The 19219-nt window shown below is 37.6% G+C and overlaps 2 protein-coding genes across 2 annotated transcripts; both read left to right on the top strand.

Moving 5' to 3' along the window:
• The first annotated feature begins 4490 nt into the window (after window positions 1–4490).
• Window positions 4491–7027, top strand: LOC103948801 (L10-interacting MYB domain-containing protein-like). Its single transcript, XM_048591926.1, has 6 exons — window positions 4491–4823; window positions 4967–5439; window positions 5659–5743; window positions 6253–6484; window positions 6577–6697; window positions 6781–7027. The coding sequence occupies exons 1-6, from the start codon at window positions 4491–4493 to the stop codon at window positions 7025–7027; spliced, it is 1491 nt and encodes a 496-aa protein (XP_048447883.1).
• Window positions 7028–12974: 5947 nt separating this feature from the next.
• On the top strand, window positions 12975–16440 carry LOC125480822 (beta-amylase 1, chloroplastic-like). The gene is made up of 4 exons (XM_048591994.1): window positions 12975–13789; window positions 14598–14808; window positions 15082–15192; window positions 15274–16440. Exons 1-4 carry the CDS (start codon window positions 13200–13202, stop codon window positions 16075–16077), a joined length of 1716 nt encoding a protein of 571 aa, XP_048447951.1. The 5' UTR covers window positions 12975–13199; the 3' UTR covers window positions 16078–16440.
• Window positions 16441–19219: the final 2779 nt, after the last annotated feature.

Consider the following 19219-nt stretch of genomic DNA (forward strand, 5'->3'; position numbering starts at 1 on the left):
TCCATTATCTTTTCTTTTCTTATCTCTCTCTTTCTCTCTCTCTCTCTCTCTCTATAGATAAGTATATACAATGTCTACATTAACTCTTATTGCATGCACCACAACTCCTCATATTTTCTATTTCATTCTATATCTATTAGGAGTAGGCACTTAAAACAAAAAATCAAAACCGAAACACGAACCAAATCATATTGGATCGCACAGAATGAATCGGTTTTGAAACCGAACAGCAATGTAGGAAATGGTTTTGTTTCAGTTTTGGCTTTTGAAAACCGCACCATAAATATTAATAAAATGTCCATATTAGATGTCATGTTTTAATTGGTTGTTTGTTAAAGTCCATACATTTAGTATGAACTTAACAACACTAGAATATCATCATTCCTCACTTCCTTTCTTTAGTCTTTGACATAATATCATCACTCATCAGTAAGGGTGGGCACTTGAATCCATTGTCCTATTCTGAATATGTGATCAACTGGTAAATGTTCCACACAAAGGATGTTGAGAAATCGAATTGCAAGGGAAATAATACATAGCTTCCTCATAGATTTGAGGGTGCACCCATGCAAGTCTGTTTGCTGGGCAATTATAATATACATCTGCCATGAGCCCATGACCTTAGATCATCAATACATGTTATCTACTGCACAGAGTGGCATGTAAAGTTGCAAACCGTTCATTCATTTCTTCTTCCCAAGCGTTAAATTTTCGCTTGGCAATTGGTACCTAGCTAGCTAATAAGGTTGCTCTATGAGGACTTTTTATTGGTTTTTAATGAAGGATTAGTTTCATTTTATATACGGATTATGACATTTTGTAGCGGTGCGATTAGCTACTGCTTATGTTTAACTTGTACCATTTAGGAGCATTCTCTATGATGTTCAGATTGAGAAATGCTTAATAATATGTTCTAATGTATGATGCCTTTCATTTCATGTTCTGATTTATGATCTTACTAGAAACTACTTTTCTTCTAGATAATTTTTTTTTTTTTAAGTTCTTTGTTGATTGCATTCATGTAAAGCTTGAGATAATTGACCGTTTTGTATTTTAATTGTATATTTTTTTTGTAAAAACCGAACCGAAACTGTTTGAAAACACACCAAATCGATCCAAATGGTTTAGGTGCAGTTTGGGATTGAGGTGATTAAAAAAAAAGCTAGGATGAAAAAAAGCTGGTAAGGATTTTGGTGCCTGGTAAACATCCCAAAACAGCTTTATTTCAAAGTTTCACATGAAAAAAAGCCAAAAAGTGGAAGCTGCATTTTGCAGCTTCCAAGAAGCCGCTTATTTTTCCAAAACACGGAGCTACAGTACCCAATTAATGAATTTTTTCAATTTACCAAAACTGCCCCCTCCTTCTCCTTTCTCCTTCTCCCGATCCTACACTCTGCACTCTCTCTTTCTCTCTCGCAAAAAACTCCTACACCCCTCTTCCCTCCCGCCGCTGCACCTCTTCCTCCTCCTCCTTTTCGTTTCTCTCCGTCACTCTCAACGCCACACCGCCGTCGCCTTCTAGGTACCAGCTACTCGACTTGCTTTCAATTTTTGCTATAATTAATTAATTTAATTTTTAGGTTAGGGTTTGGCTGCTCTCTAATGATGAACCCATGTTTTGGGGTTTTCTGAAACAGGGTTTTGTGTGGCAACCAACAAACGAGCTCGATCTCATTGATTAGGTAAACATAACTCTTTCTGAAACAGGGTTTGGTGTTTGAATTAATGTTCTAATTTTCAGTTTTGGGGTTATGTTCTAATTTTCAATTTCGGGGTTTGAATTAATTCTCTAAATTTCAGTCTTGGGGTTTGAATTAAGGTTATTATCATGAGATCCATGAAGCAATTTCAGTTCTTAGGGTTTGATTGGCAACGATGGTGTTGCTTTGTTTGTTGGAGTTTTAACTTTGTTTGTTAGTTTTCGGGGAACCCAAACTTAATCGTTTAATTGGCTTGTTTGTTATCCTGTAAAATAGATATGCATGGATTTGCAATTCCATAGAAAACATGTTGTTAACTGGCCTTCTCTCTTTAACCTTGTTCTGGCTTTCTAGTTTCATATATATATATATATATATATATATATACTTAAGTTGGCTTCTAGAAATAGTTGGGGAGAGGAGAGAGGAAAAAGAAAATTTGAGAACTAGTGATTGGGTTTTCTTCTTGTGGAATACGAACACTTTGGCTTAAGCTGGATAGCTGTATAGGCTCATACTTTTTTTCCCAAATTGTTACATGTGGGATCCCTACCTAAAATTAAAAAAAGGCAAAAGAAAATGTCAAAATCTGATCCCCAGTTGAAGCAAAAGCTTGTCATTAACACCTTTCACTCGCTCTTTTGGCTCCATTTTCATGTGACCATTCACGTTCACTTCACTCCAACAAAACAAGAGAAAAAAATAAACAAATATATGAAAATTTAGAACCTCCCCCCTCCCCCCTCCAATCTTCTTCTTCTTCTTCCTCCTCTCTCTCTCTCTCTCTCTCTCTCTCTCTCTCTCTATAGTTCACTTCCAAAAATCTCTCAAGCCTTCAAGTTTGACCTAAATCTTGACCAAGTAGTTGTGTGAAACCGTTGAGATGTGAGGAAAAGGCTTTTTAATGGCTGATATATATTGTGTGCCACCTAATGCAGAAACAGGATATACCTGCTCACCAATATAAGACAGTTGATTCCACAAGTCTTGTACAGAGCTGAACAAGCATGCATAAGAATGTTAATATAGTTTGCTTTGTTTCGTAATGGTTGTGGGGAAGAAAGTTAATATATACACCTTCGATTTCAATACACCTTTTAGAGATACCACTACAAAGTTTAGATGTCAATGCTCAATAAATTTGTTGCATTTATACACTTAGGTTTCAGTAATAACGAGCTTGCAGAATCTGCTTTGCCTCATTATCAGTCCCCATTTAGGAACTTGTTTTCTACTGTGTGCATCTCTTCCTAGGAAACTTCATTTTGCATTCTCCAGACTCCACAGACAAAATTGTACTCTGCTATAAAGACGTTAACAACATCCATTCCGTGTAAAGGCTCCGTCATATTGTTGATTTTCATCCATTTGAATGCCACATATAAATGGGTTTCCTTATCTTGAATCTATAAATTCTATATGTTGTTGGTTTTAGTTTCAGTTTATCCGTCCAAGATGTTGAGATATGTGAAATAAGAAGCCTAAAAAGATCTGTATGAAGCTATGACCATCTTTTTTTGTTGCTATGTTATTTGTCATCATAGTAAATAGAAGAATGATGTAATAATAGGAAAGAACATTATAATTATGTCCTAAGAGTGTGTCTAAATACTTGCCAAATTCATGGATGAGAAAACAATACCTTGTACTTTTTAGAAGTTTTCAATGGGTAGAATGTGATCATCTCGTATGAACCTTGTTTAGTAAGGTGAACTGATCCTTCAACTAATTTCACAACTAAGGCTCTGTCTTTTGACATTTAAGTCTTCCAGAAGAAGTTTACTGGGTTGGGGTGACATTTTGCTAGTGAATACATCAAACGAAGACTATCTTCACCCCCTTCTCTCTCCCCCTCCCTCCAGGTCGTCAAAACAAAGAAAAAAACTGGAAGGGACTAATATGATAGTTCACAATTTGGCATGTGAAGTTGTATTTCCATTTTAGGGCTGCTTAAAAGCAAGCGTGCCCCATTTGATTAGCTTACATATGAATAGATGTCAAAAACTGTATAATGCTATAAATGTCGTATAAATCTTTCTAATATTAAAGAAAGAAATTGTCAAAATGTTTTAACATTTAGAATTATACAAACCAATTAGTTCGGTTGTAAGGATTAAGAAGATAAATTTAACATACTTATAATCTAGTTTATAGTGAAAACTGTTGAACTATTGTTTGATGTTCACATTCGTGAATTTGGTTCTCATATTCCTAGTTTTTGTCTGAGTAGGACTCCAAACTGATAGTCTATGATAAAGATGTCTGTCGTGATGCAACTTCCATGTGAAAGGGATGAATGCAAAGAATTACCTTGACAATCTTGGCACCAGTGTTATATGCAGACAATATCTGCAAGTAGCAAATTGGTTAAGGAAAAGTTGATCAGTCTTTGCAATGTCCATCACAATACCATAGCAGGACTCATAAGAAAGTTAGCTCCTGCTAGCATTGCCCTTTTCTAGTCAAGCACGCCACCCCAAGAATTAAATAAGTCATTTGAATTGTAGTGTGTGTGTATGCTAATGAATTTATTTTACTTCGAATATTTTAATAATTTATTATTTTATTTTAAAGACTAGAGAAAGGAAGCAAGAGAAGTTCTATATGTTCCTATTACTGTGGTGTTTGTTAGGTTTAATACCTGTTTTCTGCTTGTGAGTTGCTTCTGCTTATGTTAGGTTTACTACCTTTTTTTTGCTTGGTTATATTACAATATTATTTGTTCGTGTTTTAATATATATATATATATGTATATGTATATGTATATATACAAATCACTAGCTGGTATAGATGGCAAATAAGGAAGCATCTTCGTCAAATCCTACTGCTACATGGAATGGCCACAATATATCTATATTTTGTGGTCTATGCATCAAGGAGGTTGAGGCCGGACATCGTCCGGGCACTCACTTTGACAAAGAAGGATATGCAAATATTAGAGCTAACTTCAAGGCAGAGACAGGACATGATTATGAAAGAAAACAACTGAAAAATAAGTGGGATACACTTAAAAATGAGTGGAAGTTGTGGAAAGAGCTAGTTGGTAAAGAAACTGGCCTAGGGTGGAATTCGAACAAGGGTACCGTTGATGCCTCTGAGGAGTGGTGGAATAATAAAATTCAGGTTTGTGTATCTATCTTTTAATATATATTATGATATCATGCAATATGTATTAACTATATTCTTTCTTTACTTGTAGACAAACAAAGAATATGGAAAATTACGAAAAAGGGCATTAGTCCTGAGATGGAGGAAAAGTTAGATAGGATGTTCTTGAACACAGTTCTACGGGTGAACATGCCTGGGCACCTTCATCTGGAGTACTACCACCAGAGACAAGAGAGGAATTCATAGGACAGATTGATTTAGATGATGAGGAAGAAAGTGAGACTATGCAGGATCTAAGGCAAGCTACTAGGAAGGGAAAAAAAAGAGCGGCTAACCAAGAAGAATTGCAAAAGAAGGTTGATAAGAAAGGAAAAAAAATTGGAGGCGCTGCAAAACTTTGTGGTCAAATTGACCGTCTTGTTGAAGTTTATGAAAGTAGGAGTTCTGCAAACTCATTGATGAGGCCGCTAAATTTAGGCAGTAGTATTGCAGAAGTGATAGCGTCTGTTGCAAAATTGTCTGGTTATGAGCCACCTAACGAGCTATGGTTGTTTGCTACATGTTTATTTTGTAGTGCAGAGAAGCAAGAGATGTTTGCCACTATGAAAGATCCTGAAGTGCAGCTAACTTGGTTGAAATATATGTTCAACAAAGAACAATAAGGATATAAAACTATGAATTAGGACTGTGTGGTTTGTGTTTATTGAATGTTGCTTGTACTTTGTGTTTATTGAATGTTGGATTATGATTTCTTATTAAACGTTGGATTATTCATGAATGTCGGATTATGATTTCTTAGTGATCGTTGGATTATGACTTGTGGAATGTTGAATTATGTGTTATGTTACAGGTGTATATTCAATATGAACACCTATGATGATGATGATGTTGAGGATTTGGAGGATGGTCTAATTATATGTGCTGTAGCGAAAGCTGTTGAAACATATTATTTAAAATATGTCCACAAAACTTCGTGTATGAATTCTTCCCAAACAAGTAATATTTGGTTGATGGAAGTACTACAAGGACATCATGTGCGATGCTATAGAATGTTTAGGATGAACAAAGATGTCTTTTATAGATTATCCAATGACTTGCAAACTAATTATGGATTGAAAGGTTCAAGGAGAATGAGTGCAATTGAAATATTAGAAATGTTCTTGCATATGTTGGGACATGGTGTGAAAAATAGATTAGCGCAAGAGAGATTTCAACATTCTGGTGAGACTGTTAGTAGATATTTTGGTGCTATGTTGGATATTGTATGTAAGATGGCAATAGATATTATCAAACCGATGGATTCGGAGTTTCGTGGCATTCCCGAAGAAATAAGGAGAGATACAAGATATATGCCTTATTTTAAGGTAAAATTTGACTCGTCTTCTAACTTATTTGCAAACTAGAAGTGTAGGTTGACGATTTTCTTCTATGTTATTATTTTTAGGATTGTATTGGTGCTATAGATGGAGTACATGTTGAGGCTTTAATACCACATCCGGATCAAGTTCCATACATTGGTAGGAAAGGAATATCGATTCAAAATGTTATGGTTGCATGTAATTTTGACATGCACTTCACATTTGCTTGTGCCGGATGGGAATACACTGCACATGATACAAGGGTTTTTCTATCCGTGCTACGGAATCCAAATTTAAACTTTTCTAAGCCTCCAAATGGTAACCTTCATACTTGCTTTGTATTATTATAACATTTTACATACTTGCTTTGTATAATTATTACAATACAAAACAAAATTTTCAATTGTCAGGAAAATATTACTTGGTGGATGCGGGGTACCCACAAATGAGAGGTCATTTGAGACCATATAAAGGTGAAAGATATCATCTTCCAGACTTTCGTAGGGGTGCTGAACAACGGGTCATAAAGAGGTATTCAACCACATGCATTCTTCTCTTAGGAGCATCATTGAACGAACTTTTGGCATATGGAAGAAAAGATGGGCAATTTTAAGGGATATGCCTAATTACCCGTTCAATAAGCAAGTGAAGATTGTCATTGCTACAATGGCTCTTCATAACTACATACGGAAGTATTCTGAACGTGATCGTCATTTTGATGACCCTAGGGACTATTGTGAAGAGAGCGATAGTAGTGATGATGATGATGAAGAATACCAAAATTATGAAATTGAAGGATCGCATGAGATAGAAGCATTAAGAAATAGAATAGCGGCAAGTTTGATGAATGCATCTAATTAGATTACTTTTAAGTACATTAACAATATTGTACTAATGAATTGAAGTAGTCTAAAATATTTCAATTGAAGTAGTTTGTCATACTAATTAATATTTAAGATAAAGTTTATAAATATGTTTCTTTTACAAATAAAGTATATTTAGTAATTCACCTTTATTGGTTAAGAAAATTAAATTAATGGCACATCTAGTATTATACATTTTTTGGTCATTTTACACAGTCACAGCTATTTTACATAAAAGTTTACCAAACACTATCATACTATTTTTTTTTTTTCCAAAAGCACTTTCACAAAAAAGTTTACCAAACACTTTGCTGCTTTTTTTCACAGCCGCTTTTTTTCATAGCACAACAGAAGCAGCTTTTTTTCAAAGCATAGCAATACCAAACCAACCTTTAGTTTCATTACAGTTTTTGGCTTCAAAACTACATCAAATCGAACTGTGCCCACTCGTAGCATCTATCCTTGCCTACATTGCATTTCCTCATTATGAGGATTCGGAGGATCCTCCAATCACATCTGTTCATCGTATATCGGATGGTCAGTTTTCGTCAGATACTGTTTATATTTAATTTTAAATAAAAAAAATTATAATAATTTCTAACTGCATGATGTACGATAAACGAATACAATTTAAGGATTCTCAATATCCTTACAAAGAGAATTCGACTAGAATCCTCACCCTACGATTCCCTCTAAAACAATAGGAACTGTCCTATTTATACTGGGGAATGTCGGCAACAACTAGCCTATGATTGGTTTGTGGAAGCGGCAAAAAAAAAAAAAAAAAAAGATAAAAGAATGAATCTGCAACTTAATGACTAAGTCCTCTGGAAACAAGTGTCAATAGTTTGATAGGATGGAATCTACACCTTGCCACCTCCATGCACAATTAGTGCTTGCAAGCAGCTTTAATACGAATACAAGAGAGATAGGCATGAACCAAATCATGCCACGTCAAGTTTGAAGCTAAAAACTTAATGCCCAAGTGAAGTAATGCATATCGGTTAAGAACTTAAGCTGCTGCATTGTGCCTTAATTGGTGTGAATGTGTAAGGATTGGACACCTAATAAAATAGGTGGACATCTTAATAGTCATTAAAGCTGCGTGACTCAGCTTGCTCAATGGTGCAGGAGGTGTCAAATGCATGGTAAAATGGAGATGATATGTTTCATCGCGAAAAGTGTTTTTTTTTTGTAGTAATAAAAATATTATTATCTTAAGTTTACTATATTTGGTGTAGCCCAAATTTTGCAATTTTGGGACATGACTTATATGTATATCAACATCTCAATGGTCAGATGGTAATTATATTGAATACATTTTTATAACAGATGTATTATATTATAATCACATGAATTGTATCTGATTATTAAATAATAATTGTGTTAAATACATTATGAGGTCCAATTTGCGAAATGATAAAGTAGCAACTCACATTATATATAGATAAAGTCAATTATTACTTTTGCAATTAACTCAGTTGCTACTTTATATATTTAGGAGTAAATTACATTTTGGCCCCTTAAGTGTGGACATCATTTCGCTCTCATACCATTTTAAAAATATTATAACGTCATACCTAAAATTATCATTTTGTTACAACATCATACATCTGTTATATATTTAATTAAATTGGATGTTAGTTGATGACATGACAAATGAAGGTCCCACATTTTTAAAAGAAGAGAGACTATATTCATACATCCCAAATTATTTCTTCCACACCTTTTTAATTTTTTAATATTCTTCTATCAAGTGTTAGACCATTTCCAATGGTTGGGCTAAAAACCAAATATTTTAGTTCGGAAAATTTTGCTTTTAGCTCAGAAATAACTTTTCTGCTCCAACCGTTTTAGTCTAAAATTTTAGCCCAGGATTATTAAAGAATGAACTTAAGCTATTTTTTTGTTAAATTAAATTAAAAAATAAATAAATATGTAGACTATTGTAAATTAATTTTATGAACATTTTAATCTAAAAAAATTTAAATTCTGATAAATATTGGGTGGAGTCCACTCTGATTTCTGGGCTAAATTTTGGGGGGAATTTGGCCTTGGTTTAGCATTTAGCATTTAGCCCCAATTTTCCCCTTGGGTTAGAGTGGGTTTGGGGGAAAATTTTGTGGGGTAATTTGGCTTTTAGCCCACCATTGGAGTTGGTCTTAGTGGTGTTGTGGAGCCAAAAATAATCCCAAAAATTATGAAACTGACACGTGGATTATTTCCCAAGAGAGACAAGGCTGACCATATTAAATGAGCAAAGAGCAGTCTCATTCACCACGTGCAGCAGAGAGAGTAGACAGAGGATCAATGACTGCTCAAGGCGCCCATGCTCGTAGGAAAAGTTAAAGATATTTATGATAGAATAATCCCTTATTCTTATCATAAATACATTCCTAATTAGAGAAAACATCTTTCAAGTAAGTACTCCTAATCCCATTTATTTAGGATATTTACCTAATTGCTCCAAGATATTTATTTACACAAATATCTTGGAATATTCTCACCAGTGTTCTAAAAATCGGCCTAGGCGATGAAGACCCGCCTTGATTTAGGGCAAATCGTTTCGAAAAATTGGTTTGGAGCTAGGCGGTCCTAGGTGGCGGGCTAGGCGGCACCTAGGCGGTCCTAGGCGGCTCCTAGGCGGGTTTGATTTTTTATTTTAATTAATTTTGTGCTTTATTATTTTTTAGTTTCATGGTGGTATACTTATGGAAATGGTGTACCTAATTTGCAAGGGATGGATTGATTACAAGTTCATCCAATTGTGAAATGAATTGGAGAACTTTTGAGGTGATACATACAAAAAAAAAATAAAAAAAAAGAAATAAACTAGATACAACAACGTTAAATAATTTAGTCTATGTCCAATCCAATGCAAGGATCATGAATAAGAAGAATTTAGTTTATCATCCAAGAATACTCCTCATTATGATTATATGCTTACTGTTTTTTAAATATTGAACTTGTTGGATGGATGTACTTTGTGTATTCTTCTAATTCTATTTTTGCATTTTATCATTCTTCTATTATCCATATAAGTATAGTGGTTTTTTTTTTTTTTTTAATTTTTTATTTTTAAGTGTAAATTGGCACTTATTTACAAGATATATATAATAAATTTACATAAATCCACCTAGGCGCTTGCCTAGGCCCTGCCTAGCCACCTCTGTGCTAGGCCACTGCTCACCGTTCGACTAGCACTTAACGTTTTTTAGAACTTTGATTCTCACTTAAACACAAGCCTAGGGCCGGCCACCCCTAAACCCTAAAGGGCCGGCCCATCTCCTCCATCTCTCCTATAAATAGTCAATTTATCTCCAAAATTCAGTAAGCTTTAGCTACCCCTAAAGAGGCCTTTTGCTATCCACAAACACATTTTTCTCATAATTCTAAGTTTGGCATCGGAGATTCTTCGGCCAAAGCCCCTCATTCATTGTGAGCGTGTGAGACTTTTGGCCTTAATTTTAGGTGTTATTATTCAGGTGCAGATTTGTCAATCAAAGAAAGGCAAAAATTTGCATCCACAGGTGTGTCAAAAAATATTAAAGAAACAAAAAGGTGTGCGCTCAATAAAGGACAGGAGCCACGAGGATAATAAATAAATAAATAATGTTTAATAAAGCATATTAAAAAAAAATACTAAAACTAAATAGTAAGGGTGCGTTTATTGCACCGGACTATCTCGAACTGGACTAGCTTCAAGGACTAAGTTGGACTGGCTTAGACTATACTAAGCTGGACTAATTTAGTTAAGTGTTTAGTCCAGTGTCGAACTAACAAGCAGGATAATTAACAAACTCTAATATTATATTATTTAATCCATAATTATTAATATTTTATTTTTATCCTATCTTTTTATCCCTTTATTCCTCCCTTACCATCCCATTCTCTTTTTCTCCCTCTTTTTCTCCCTTTTCCATTCCAATCTTTTCCTCCCTAGATTAAAGCTCTCGATTCCAGCCTCTCTCCTCCCTCCTTCTCAATTTCAGTCTGTATCTCTCTCTAGCTCTACGCTAGTTGAATGGAACCCTCACGGCTCCATTTTTTTTTAATGAGTTGCAAGTTTCTCGACGAGCTTTCCGACAAAACTTCATTGGATTAGATGAGGTTTGCATCTATTCCCCATCTCTAGTCCCGGATTCGAGCTTTGCATGCTCGAATCTATCATGGATTTGAAAAAACCCAAATCGGCCAAGACTTCTAGGCCATTTCTCGGCCACCTCCAACCACCTTTTGGCCTCGATTCAGGTAGAATCGTAATCCCCTCACTCCCATCTTCAATTTGGTATTTTATATGAAAATTGGTTGTGATAGTCCAATGGTTTTCGAGGGGGAGCGGTTGAGGAGTAGGGCAAGGAAGAGACGGGGGGAGAAAGGGGACAATCTTAGCTAGTCCCATGGTTTTCGAGGGGTCTCACTAAGGCCAGCTAGTCCCTAATTTAGTCTAGGCGAATGAGACTTAGTCTCATTAAACCTAGTCCCTGTCGGGAACAAACATGGGACTGGACAAACCCTTAGTCTTGTCTAGTCCTGTACACTTTAGTGAGGGCAAACAAACGCCTCCTAAAAAAGCAAAGTCACTCAATACTACAATCTGGTGTATTCCTCTTCATTTGGAAGTGAGAGGTTTTAGGTTTGAATCTCATGGATGACAAATTTGATACCAAATTAGGCTACCCATTGTGTGACTTAGCCGAACTCCTCATCCCCTTAGTGTAAAAATATCAATGTACTAAAAAAAATAGTAAAAGAGCAATAACAAGACTCTTGATATAACAAGAAATTTTTTGTTACTCCTTTAAGATTTGTTTTTTAATTAAAGAAATCTTCCCCCCTCCCTCCCCATCGGCACCGCCTTCATCTGTCATCCCTTATCCCTCATTTTCCCTCTTTGTTTTTTCATGGACATTGCTTGACTAGAGGGCTAAGTTTTGTAGATCGAATAGCCTAGATTTGAATAATTAAAGAAACAACTCACTGATATACCAAAATTGCCATGTGAAGGACAAGGGTGTTAGGAAATTTTTGGATGGTATTTATATACATGATTGAGAAGATGACGATTGTTGGTGAGGAGAGATTTGATTTAGGGTTCTTTTTATCCTTTCCCATTTAAACAATTTTTTTTTCATGTTTAATCCAATAATATCTATGTCGGTTGTGAGGATGAAATATGAGAGCACAATAATAATTAAATTTGAGTGTGAAATATAATTTATCCTAATTTAGTTAGAAGAGTGACAAATGATAGCAAATCCCATTTTGCTCCAAACATTTTCCAAAAAAAAAAAAAACCTGCCTCTTAAAACAGATCATAAACCTCGGCCGTCCAACCAAAATCCTCCTCATTCAGCGGGGCGTGGTGGCCCGCCCGCCCACCCAATCAAAAGCTGCTATATCCCACCATCACCAGAACTTCGACGCGTACCGAAAAACGTCAAGCCCTTACGTGTCGGAACACTCACTGTCACAGCTCCTAAAAAACAGAAGCCTCACCCGTTCCTTCCCCGCCACGTGTCTGCGCGAAGCTTGGAACCTTCGCGGGAACAAGCAGGCATCGCACCGTCCGTCCTCACGTGCGTCGATCGAGCGATCGTAGCTGTAGCATTCTCAGCCGCTCGGCCCGCTGCCACGTGGAGACGAGGACACGTGTCTGAAAAGTATCGGCTCGTAAAAGATCTTATTCCGAGGGAGCTACGGGACAAGTATCCTGTCTCCGGATTTTTTTGTAGGGTTCGGAAAATCAATCCATTAAGTTTGTTGATGGTAAAGGATTAATTTTCATTAAATACTATTTAAATTTAATTTTAAATTTTAAATTTTAAATAATTTTTAACCACATACGATATACGATAAATAAATACAATTAATTAATTCTGGATCTCTACAGGAGGATCCTGTTCCGTAGCTACGAGGCAAAGCTCTTGCGTTCTATAAATGCAGGAGTTTCACCATTACCTTTCTCTTACACAAATATTTCAAATCGGAACAAAAAAACGATCTGAAAAAACAAAATTCAAAGAAGTTACTGACTGAAAGGAGAATCCGAATCTCCAAAAGGAAAAGGCAGAGGCGAAAATTCAAAATTGTTTTAAAAGTTTGAATTTTTGACATCAATTTACTTTTCTCTCACTTTCTGGGTTAATTTCTGTTTGGCTACGAAGAAAATGGCGTTGAGCATGACGCATCAGATCGGCGCACTCTCTGGGACTCCAGTTACGACGACCGAAGCCAGCTCATCATCCGTTGAATCGGTCAGCACGTCGCCGATGTGGAAGTCTCCGGCGGCTAGTCTGACTTGCAAAATTCAGAAGCCGGAGGGGATGGACGGGTTGTCGCCGCCGTTGAGCCCGTGCAGATCGCCGGGTCTCGGGTCGAGCCGGGCGGATCTGTCGATGGCGTGCAGGGCGTTTGCGACGGAGGTGGAATCACCGGTTCTGGAGCACCAGGTGAGGGGTGCGCAAGATAAGGGCACGGGAGTGCCGGTTTATGTGATGATGCCGTTGGACAGCGTGACGATGAACAACTCGGTGAACCGGAAGAAGGCGATGAACGCTAGTCTTCAGGCGCTGAAGAGCGCGGGGGCGGAGGGTGTGATGATGGACGTTTGGTGGGGTTTGGTGGAGAGGGAAGCGCCCGGCGCGTACAATTGGGGCGGGTACGCTGAGCTTCTCGAGATGGCGAAGAAGCACGGCCTCAAAGTACAGGCTGTGATGTCGTTTCATCGGTGCGGCGGGAACGTCGGTGACTCCGTTACGTGAGTCATTTCTCTCTCTCACTTCATTCCAATTTTTATTGTTTTCACGTTTTTCTCGGTTGGTTTTAATTTTTTACTTTCACGTGCGATAGTGGAGCGTGGATGCACGCTCCTTGTGCGAAATGAAAATACATTTTGGCATTAGGTATTTCCGGAAGTTACTGTACTACATTTTGGCCTGACTCTAACACGTTTGGAAAGTGAAACGCACTAGAAAGATTCTAAAAAGCAAACTAGCTTATGCCTACAACCACAACAAGTGTCCCACTGACAAGGCACCAGTTGCAGCCTCCCCATAAATAAAAATAAAAATAAAAATAAAATATGAAAGGTTTTTAATTCAATATTACGAGCTGATGAGTTTGTTGTATTGTGGTTATGAGCAAGGTAAAATTCTTCCTAACTTCTCTGGTTCAGAAATGATGGATAATCGTGATTGGTCAAAAGTTGTCTCCACATTAAAAAAAAAAAAAAAGAAAAAGCTAGCTTATGCCTACATACATTGTGCATATTTTTGTTTTCTTTGATGTTTGATATATCTTAACATTATTGGCCATCAATAAAATGAAATTTAGATCTATTAAATTACATTATTATCTATCAATTTATTGTGTGATACAAGACTAGTTTTTTGACTCTATTTTGATTGACAAATAACATTCTATTAATTGGTAGTTTTGATATGCACTAAAAAATAATGTCGTATTTTCCATTTTTATTGACATTGAGCTTGAAATTACGTTGTGACAAGGAATTTTGGAAATTTGTGGCGATATGCTGAATAGTGGTCTATATTTGTTGAATACAGCATTCCCTTACCCAAGTGGGTTGTGGAAGAGGTTGAGAAAGATCCAGACCTTGCATACACTGATCAGTGGGGAAGGAGGAATTGCGAGTATTTATCGCTTGGCGCTGATACCCTCCCAGTCCTCAAGGGCCGCACGCCGGTCCAGTGCTACGCCGACTTCATGCGTGCCTTCCGGGACAACTTCAAACACCTTCTTGGTGACACCATTGTGGTAATAATTCCCTCTTTTTTATATACTTGTTTGTTTGTCTAGAGAAGATACTTAGGCGGTAAATGTGGCACGATCATGGCACACGTAGTCGCTGTAAATCCAACGAAAAAGGAATGCCAAGAAAAAAATTAAGTGAAACTTAATCGATAATGAATGTATTCGCTCTTTTTTACAAGACAAATACATGTGTCTGCAATGGTGTTAAATCTTTAGTTAGAAACTGCAGATACATGCCTTGCTTGTTAAGCTAAATTGTTTCAAATTTCTTCTCAGGAAATCCAAGTTGGAATGGGTCCAGCAGGTGAACTGCGTTACCCTTCGTATCCCGAATCCAATGGGACATGGAAATTTCCAGGAATTGGCGCCTTCCAATGTTTTGACAAGGTATCTATTGCCCCTCTCTGTCTCTGCCAGTAGCTCTTAGTTTTGTACACCGTGGCTAATATATAATGTACCACGATGCAGTATATACTCAGTGGCTTGAAAGCTGCTGCTGAAGCTGCGGGTAAACCAGAATGGGGTAGCACAGGTCCCACTGATGCCGGCCACTATAACAACTGGCCGGAAGATACCCCTTTTTTCAGAAAAGACGGTGGAGGCTGGAACAGCAGTTATGGTGAATTCTTCCTCGGCTGGTACTCCCAAATGCTCTTGGACCATGGTGAGAGGATACTTACCTCAGCTAAGTCTATCTTCGAGGAGGCCGGTGTAAAGATCTCAGTAAAGGTTGCAGGCATCCACTGGCATTACGGGACCCGGTCCCATGCCCCTGAGCTCACAGCAGGGTATTACAACACACGATTCAGAGATGGTTATGTTCCTATTGCACAAATGCTAGCACGCCATGGTGCCATCTTCAATTTCACTTGTGTTGAGATGCGCGACCACGAGCAGCCACAGGATGCTCAATGTTTACCAGAGAAGCTTGTTAGGCAAGTGGCTATGGCCACACAGAAAACAAACGTACCACTTGCCGGTGAAAATGCACTGCCAAGGTACGACGACTGTGCACATGAACAGATAGTGGAAGCATCATCTCTGAACGTTGAGGGCAACACTGAAGGCAACCAAATGTGTGCGTTCACATACTTGAGGATGAGCCCGCATTTGTTCCAGCCCGATAACTGGAGGCGTTTTGTGGCGTTTGTGAAGAAAATGAAGGAAAAGGGTAGCCACAAGTGCCGGGAAGAGGTGGAGAGGGAAGCGGAGCATTTTGTGCACGTTTCAACACCTTTGGCGCAGGAGGCTGCCGTTCCTCTTATGCACTAGGAATGCAGGACTAGGCTTTTAGCTAGCTTGCTTCTACCGCAGTCAAATCTAGTGATGAGTAGTAAATCGAACGGTCGTATACGAAGGTAAAAACATAATGGCAAGACAGTTGCTTCTCCATTCCCTGCATAATTTCTCAACAGCTGATTTATTTAAGCTGTGGCTATGGAAAACGAGTAGGGGCGTGTGTGTACTATAGGATTTTGGGGGTAAATGTTGGGATTGTTTGTATCAATACCCCCGTAAAATACCATTTCTATCCTCTTTATTAAGCTGTTGTTATGGAAAATACGTAGGGGTGTATAGATAACCTCTTTCAAGTTATATTATCGATAGCAAATTAATAAACCTAATTGGGACTCATGTAAAAAGTATCCTATATTGAATCTATCGACATTTGTGGTCTCTACTCAGACCCTCTCCTAGTCCTAGACTACTCTCTCTCACTCACTGATTTTGGCACCACCTCTCTATCCTCCACCAACACCACCTCTCTGTCTTCCTAGTCCACCTTCGAACCCCATCATCGAATCCCCTCTCTCGACCTCATTCTTGGAACCCCATCCCACCAAATTCCAATTCTTCAAATTTGCTATTCTCCGATTTCACCTTTCAAATCTGTATCAGCCATAAAGCCCAACAGTGATTTTGCTCTTTTCTCAACTAGTGACCCCAAAATCCCTATGTTGACTTGTATAGTTTCCTATAATTTAGGATTTCCTAGTTTAGGTTGGATCCCGTGTAATCTGGGAGAACTTTCTTTGTAATCTCCTGTAATTATTTTTCTCTATTTGGTTAGGATTAAGATTGTATATTACATCTCTTCCTGAGAAGAATAAACAAGAATAAACATTTCATTTGGGTAAAGAAATTTACGATTACTAAGAAATTTAAAAATGACGGAAATTGAAATGACGAGATTTTATTTTCTAGAATTTGTAAATTTTCTTATTTGGTTAACCTAAAAGAACAATGGAATTAAATATAGAATTTGTTATTTTTAAACTCTCAATCATTGAAATTGAGAAATGACACCTATTTACATGGAATTTGAACTTGAGATTTGGAGGTCCCAAATTTCAAGTTTTTTTTCCATGCCGAAATTCTAAATTTCTATGCTTATGAATTCAAACAAGAGAATTGGTGCATGTTAATTTATAAATTTTGACTTTTACCAAAATTCCATATTCATTTCCCTCGTCCAAACATAGTGTAAAACATTCTCTTCTTGGTATTAGAGCCCAGTTAGAAAGGAAGAAAAAAAAAAAAAAAGCACGCTGTGCGCAGAATCCGGAACCACCAACTGCAGAACCAGTTGTGTCCCGCACCGTTAGACCAGCGAGCGATGCTGTCGTTGCTGACTCAGAATCCACCAAGAATCACCAATAGTGCAGCCAAGCGCCCCTTCCGAACATCGAGCGACGCCATCGTTGCTGATCCGAATTCACCAACATCCCATCATCCGCCCACCAAGATTCGCTGCTACATCACGTGCACACGAACCCAGAACCTGTATCAAACCGAACCTGCTGCTGCTACCTGACAAACCCCAAAATTCTACAACACATCGCACACCGATTGCGTCTTGCCAGTTTGAAGTTCTAGCCCATAATCGTGTGTCCATCATGACCTGCACAAATTACTTCTTGACGAATTTGCAACAACTGTACCCGCCGGCACACCTTCGTCGCTGCTACGTTCGCACTTGTTTTGTGCGTTCTGGAGAAAACCCAAGAATAGAAGACACAGAATAAAAGAAAAAAGAGAGAAAAAGAAAAACAAAAGAGGAGGAAAGAAAACAAGAAAAATAAAATTATTTTTTTTGCTTTCGGCCCACACGGGCAAGAACAAATTGATTGGCCCATGATATTTGAAGCTGCTTGGGCAAAATTTGGGCTTTACCATCATCAATTGACGTACTAATTGAAGTTGCTTGGGAATATGGCAGTTTGGGGTTTTACCGCTCCATCTCGATTTGTTCGAATCGGGCAGAAGAGTAGGATCAATGGTGGTCGGTCCAATTGTTCTTCAGATTTTTCTTCTTGTACCTCCATTGCCGAAGTGAAGGTAGATTCTGAACATATAGCTGAGAAAGTGTCAGCCTTTCTTAATGATACATGTAATGATGGTAAGGCTTTAAAGGATTTTGCATCTGTTACGAATAATACATAGATAATTGACTCTGGTGCTACTGAACATATGATTTGTGATTCTAGATAGGTACAAACTCTAAAACCATCTCCCAAAACTGTCGTGAGTGTTGCCAATGGTAATGTTGTCTCCATTATCGGAGAAAGTGATGTCTTACTTTCTGATACCCTGAATCTTGATTCTGTGCTTGTTCTTCCTTCCCTTGACTATAATTTATTATCTGCTACTCAAAAAACTATTACCCTACATTGCCTTGTAATTTTTTGGTCTTCTTTTTGTGTGTTAAGGACATTCGAACTTGCAAGACGATTGGTTATGGTATTAGGAAGGGGAAGCTGTACTACTTGGAGCTGACATCGAGCAGTTCCCGAATGTTGACTCAAGCTCTTGTAGTGGAAGGAAATCAAGGGGATAGGAATAAAGCTTCAGAGATTTGGTTGTGGCATCGTCGACTTGGACATGCTTCATTCGGCTATCTGCGGAGGTTGTTTCCTATTTATTAAGCATGATATTTCTAACTTTAAATGTGGTGTTTGTGAAATGGCTAAAAGTCATCGTACTTTGTTTCCGCGTAGTTTGAATAAAAGTTCAATCCCGTTAATGATAATTCATTCTGATGTTTGGGGACCATCTAAAACTGCTACACTTGGTGGTGCTCTTTGCTTTGTTACTTTTATTGATGACTGCACACGTATTACTTGAGTTTGTTTAATGAAGTCCAAAAGTGAAGTTACTTATTTGTTTCAGCAGTTTTACAAAATGGTACAAACAATATAAGTCACAAATACAGGTTCTCAGGAGTGACAATGGCGGCGAATGTGTAAACTCTAAACTTTGTGCCTTTCTTGATCATCATGGTATTGTTCATCAAACTACATGTCCATATACTCCATAACAAAATGGTGTTACAGAACTCAAGAATTGTTAGCTTCTAGAGGTTGTTTGTGCTTTTTTGCTTGAGGTGCATCTCCCGTTATCCTTATGGGGAGAA

This window comes from the organism of the source record quoted next, unplaced genomic scaffold, assembly GCF_019419815.1.
Source record: "Pyrus x bretschneideri cultivar Hongxiangsu unplaced genomic scaffold, Pyrus_bretschneideri_v1 Contig36, whole genome shotgun sequence".
NCBI classification, from domain to species: Eukaryota; Viridiplantae; Streptophyta; class Magnoliopsida; order Rosales; family Rosaceae; genus Pyrus; species Pyrus x bretschneideri.

Bases quoted from the DNA above. Each gene is read 5' to 3' on its own strand.
- LOC103948801 (XM_048591926.1), top strand. From the start codon at position 4,491: ATGGCAAATAAGGAAGCATCTTCGTCAAATCCTACTGCTACATGGAAT. The intron at 5,440-5,658 runs GTTGAAATATAT...GTTATGTTACAG, and splicing joins CCTGAAGTGCAGCTAACTTG to GTGTATATTCAATATGAACA. The intron at 6,485-6,576 runs GTAACCTTCATA...TTCAATTGTCAG, and splicing joins CTTTTCTAAGCCTCCAAATG to GAAAATATTACTTGGTGGAT.
- LOC125480822 (XM_048591994.1), top strand. From the start codon at position 13,200: ATGGCGTTGAGCATGACGCATCAGATCGGCGCACTCTCTGGGACTCCA. The intron at 13,790-14,597 runs GTGAGTCATTTC...TGTTGAATACAG, and splicing joins AACGTCGGTGACTCCGTTAC to CATTCCCTTACCCAAGTGGG. The intron at 14,809-15,081 runs GTAATAATTCCC...ATTTCTTCTCAG, and splicing joins TTCTTGGTGACACCATTGTG to GAAATCCAAGTTGGAATGGG.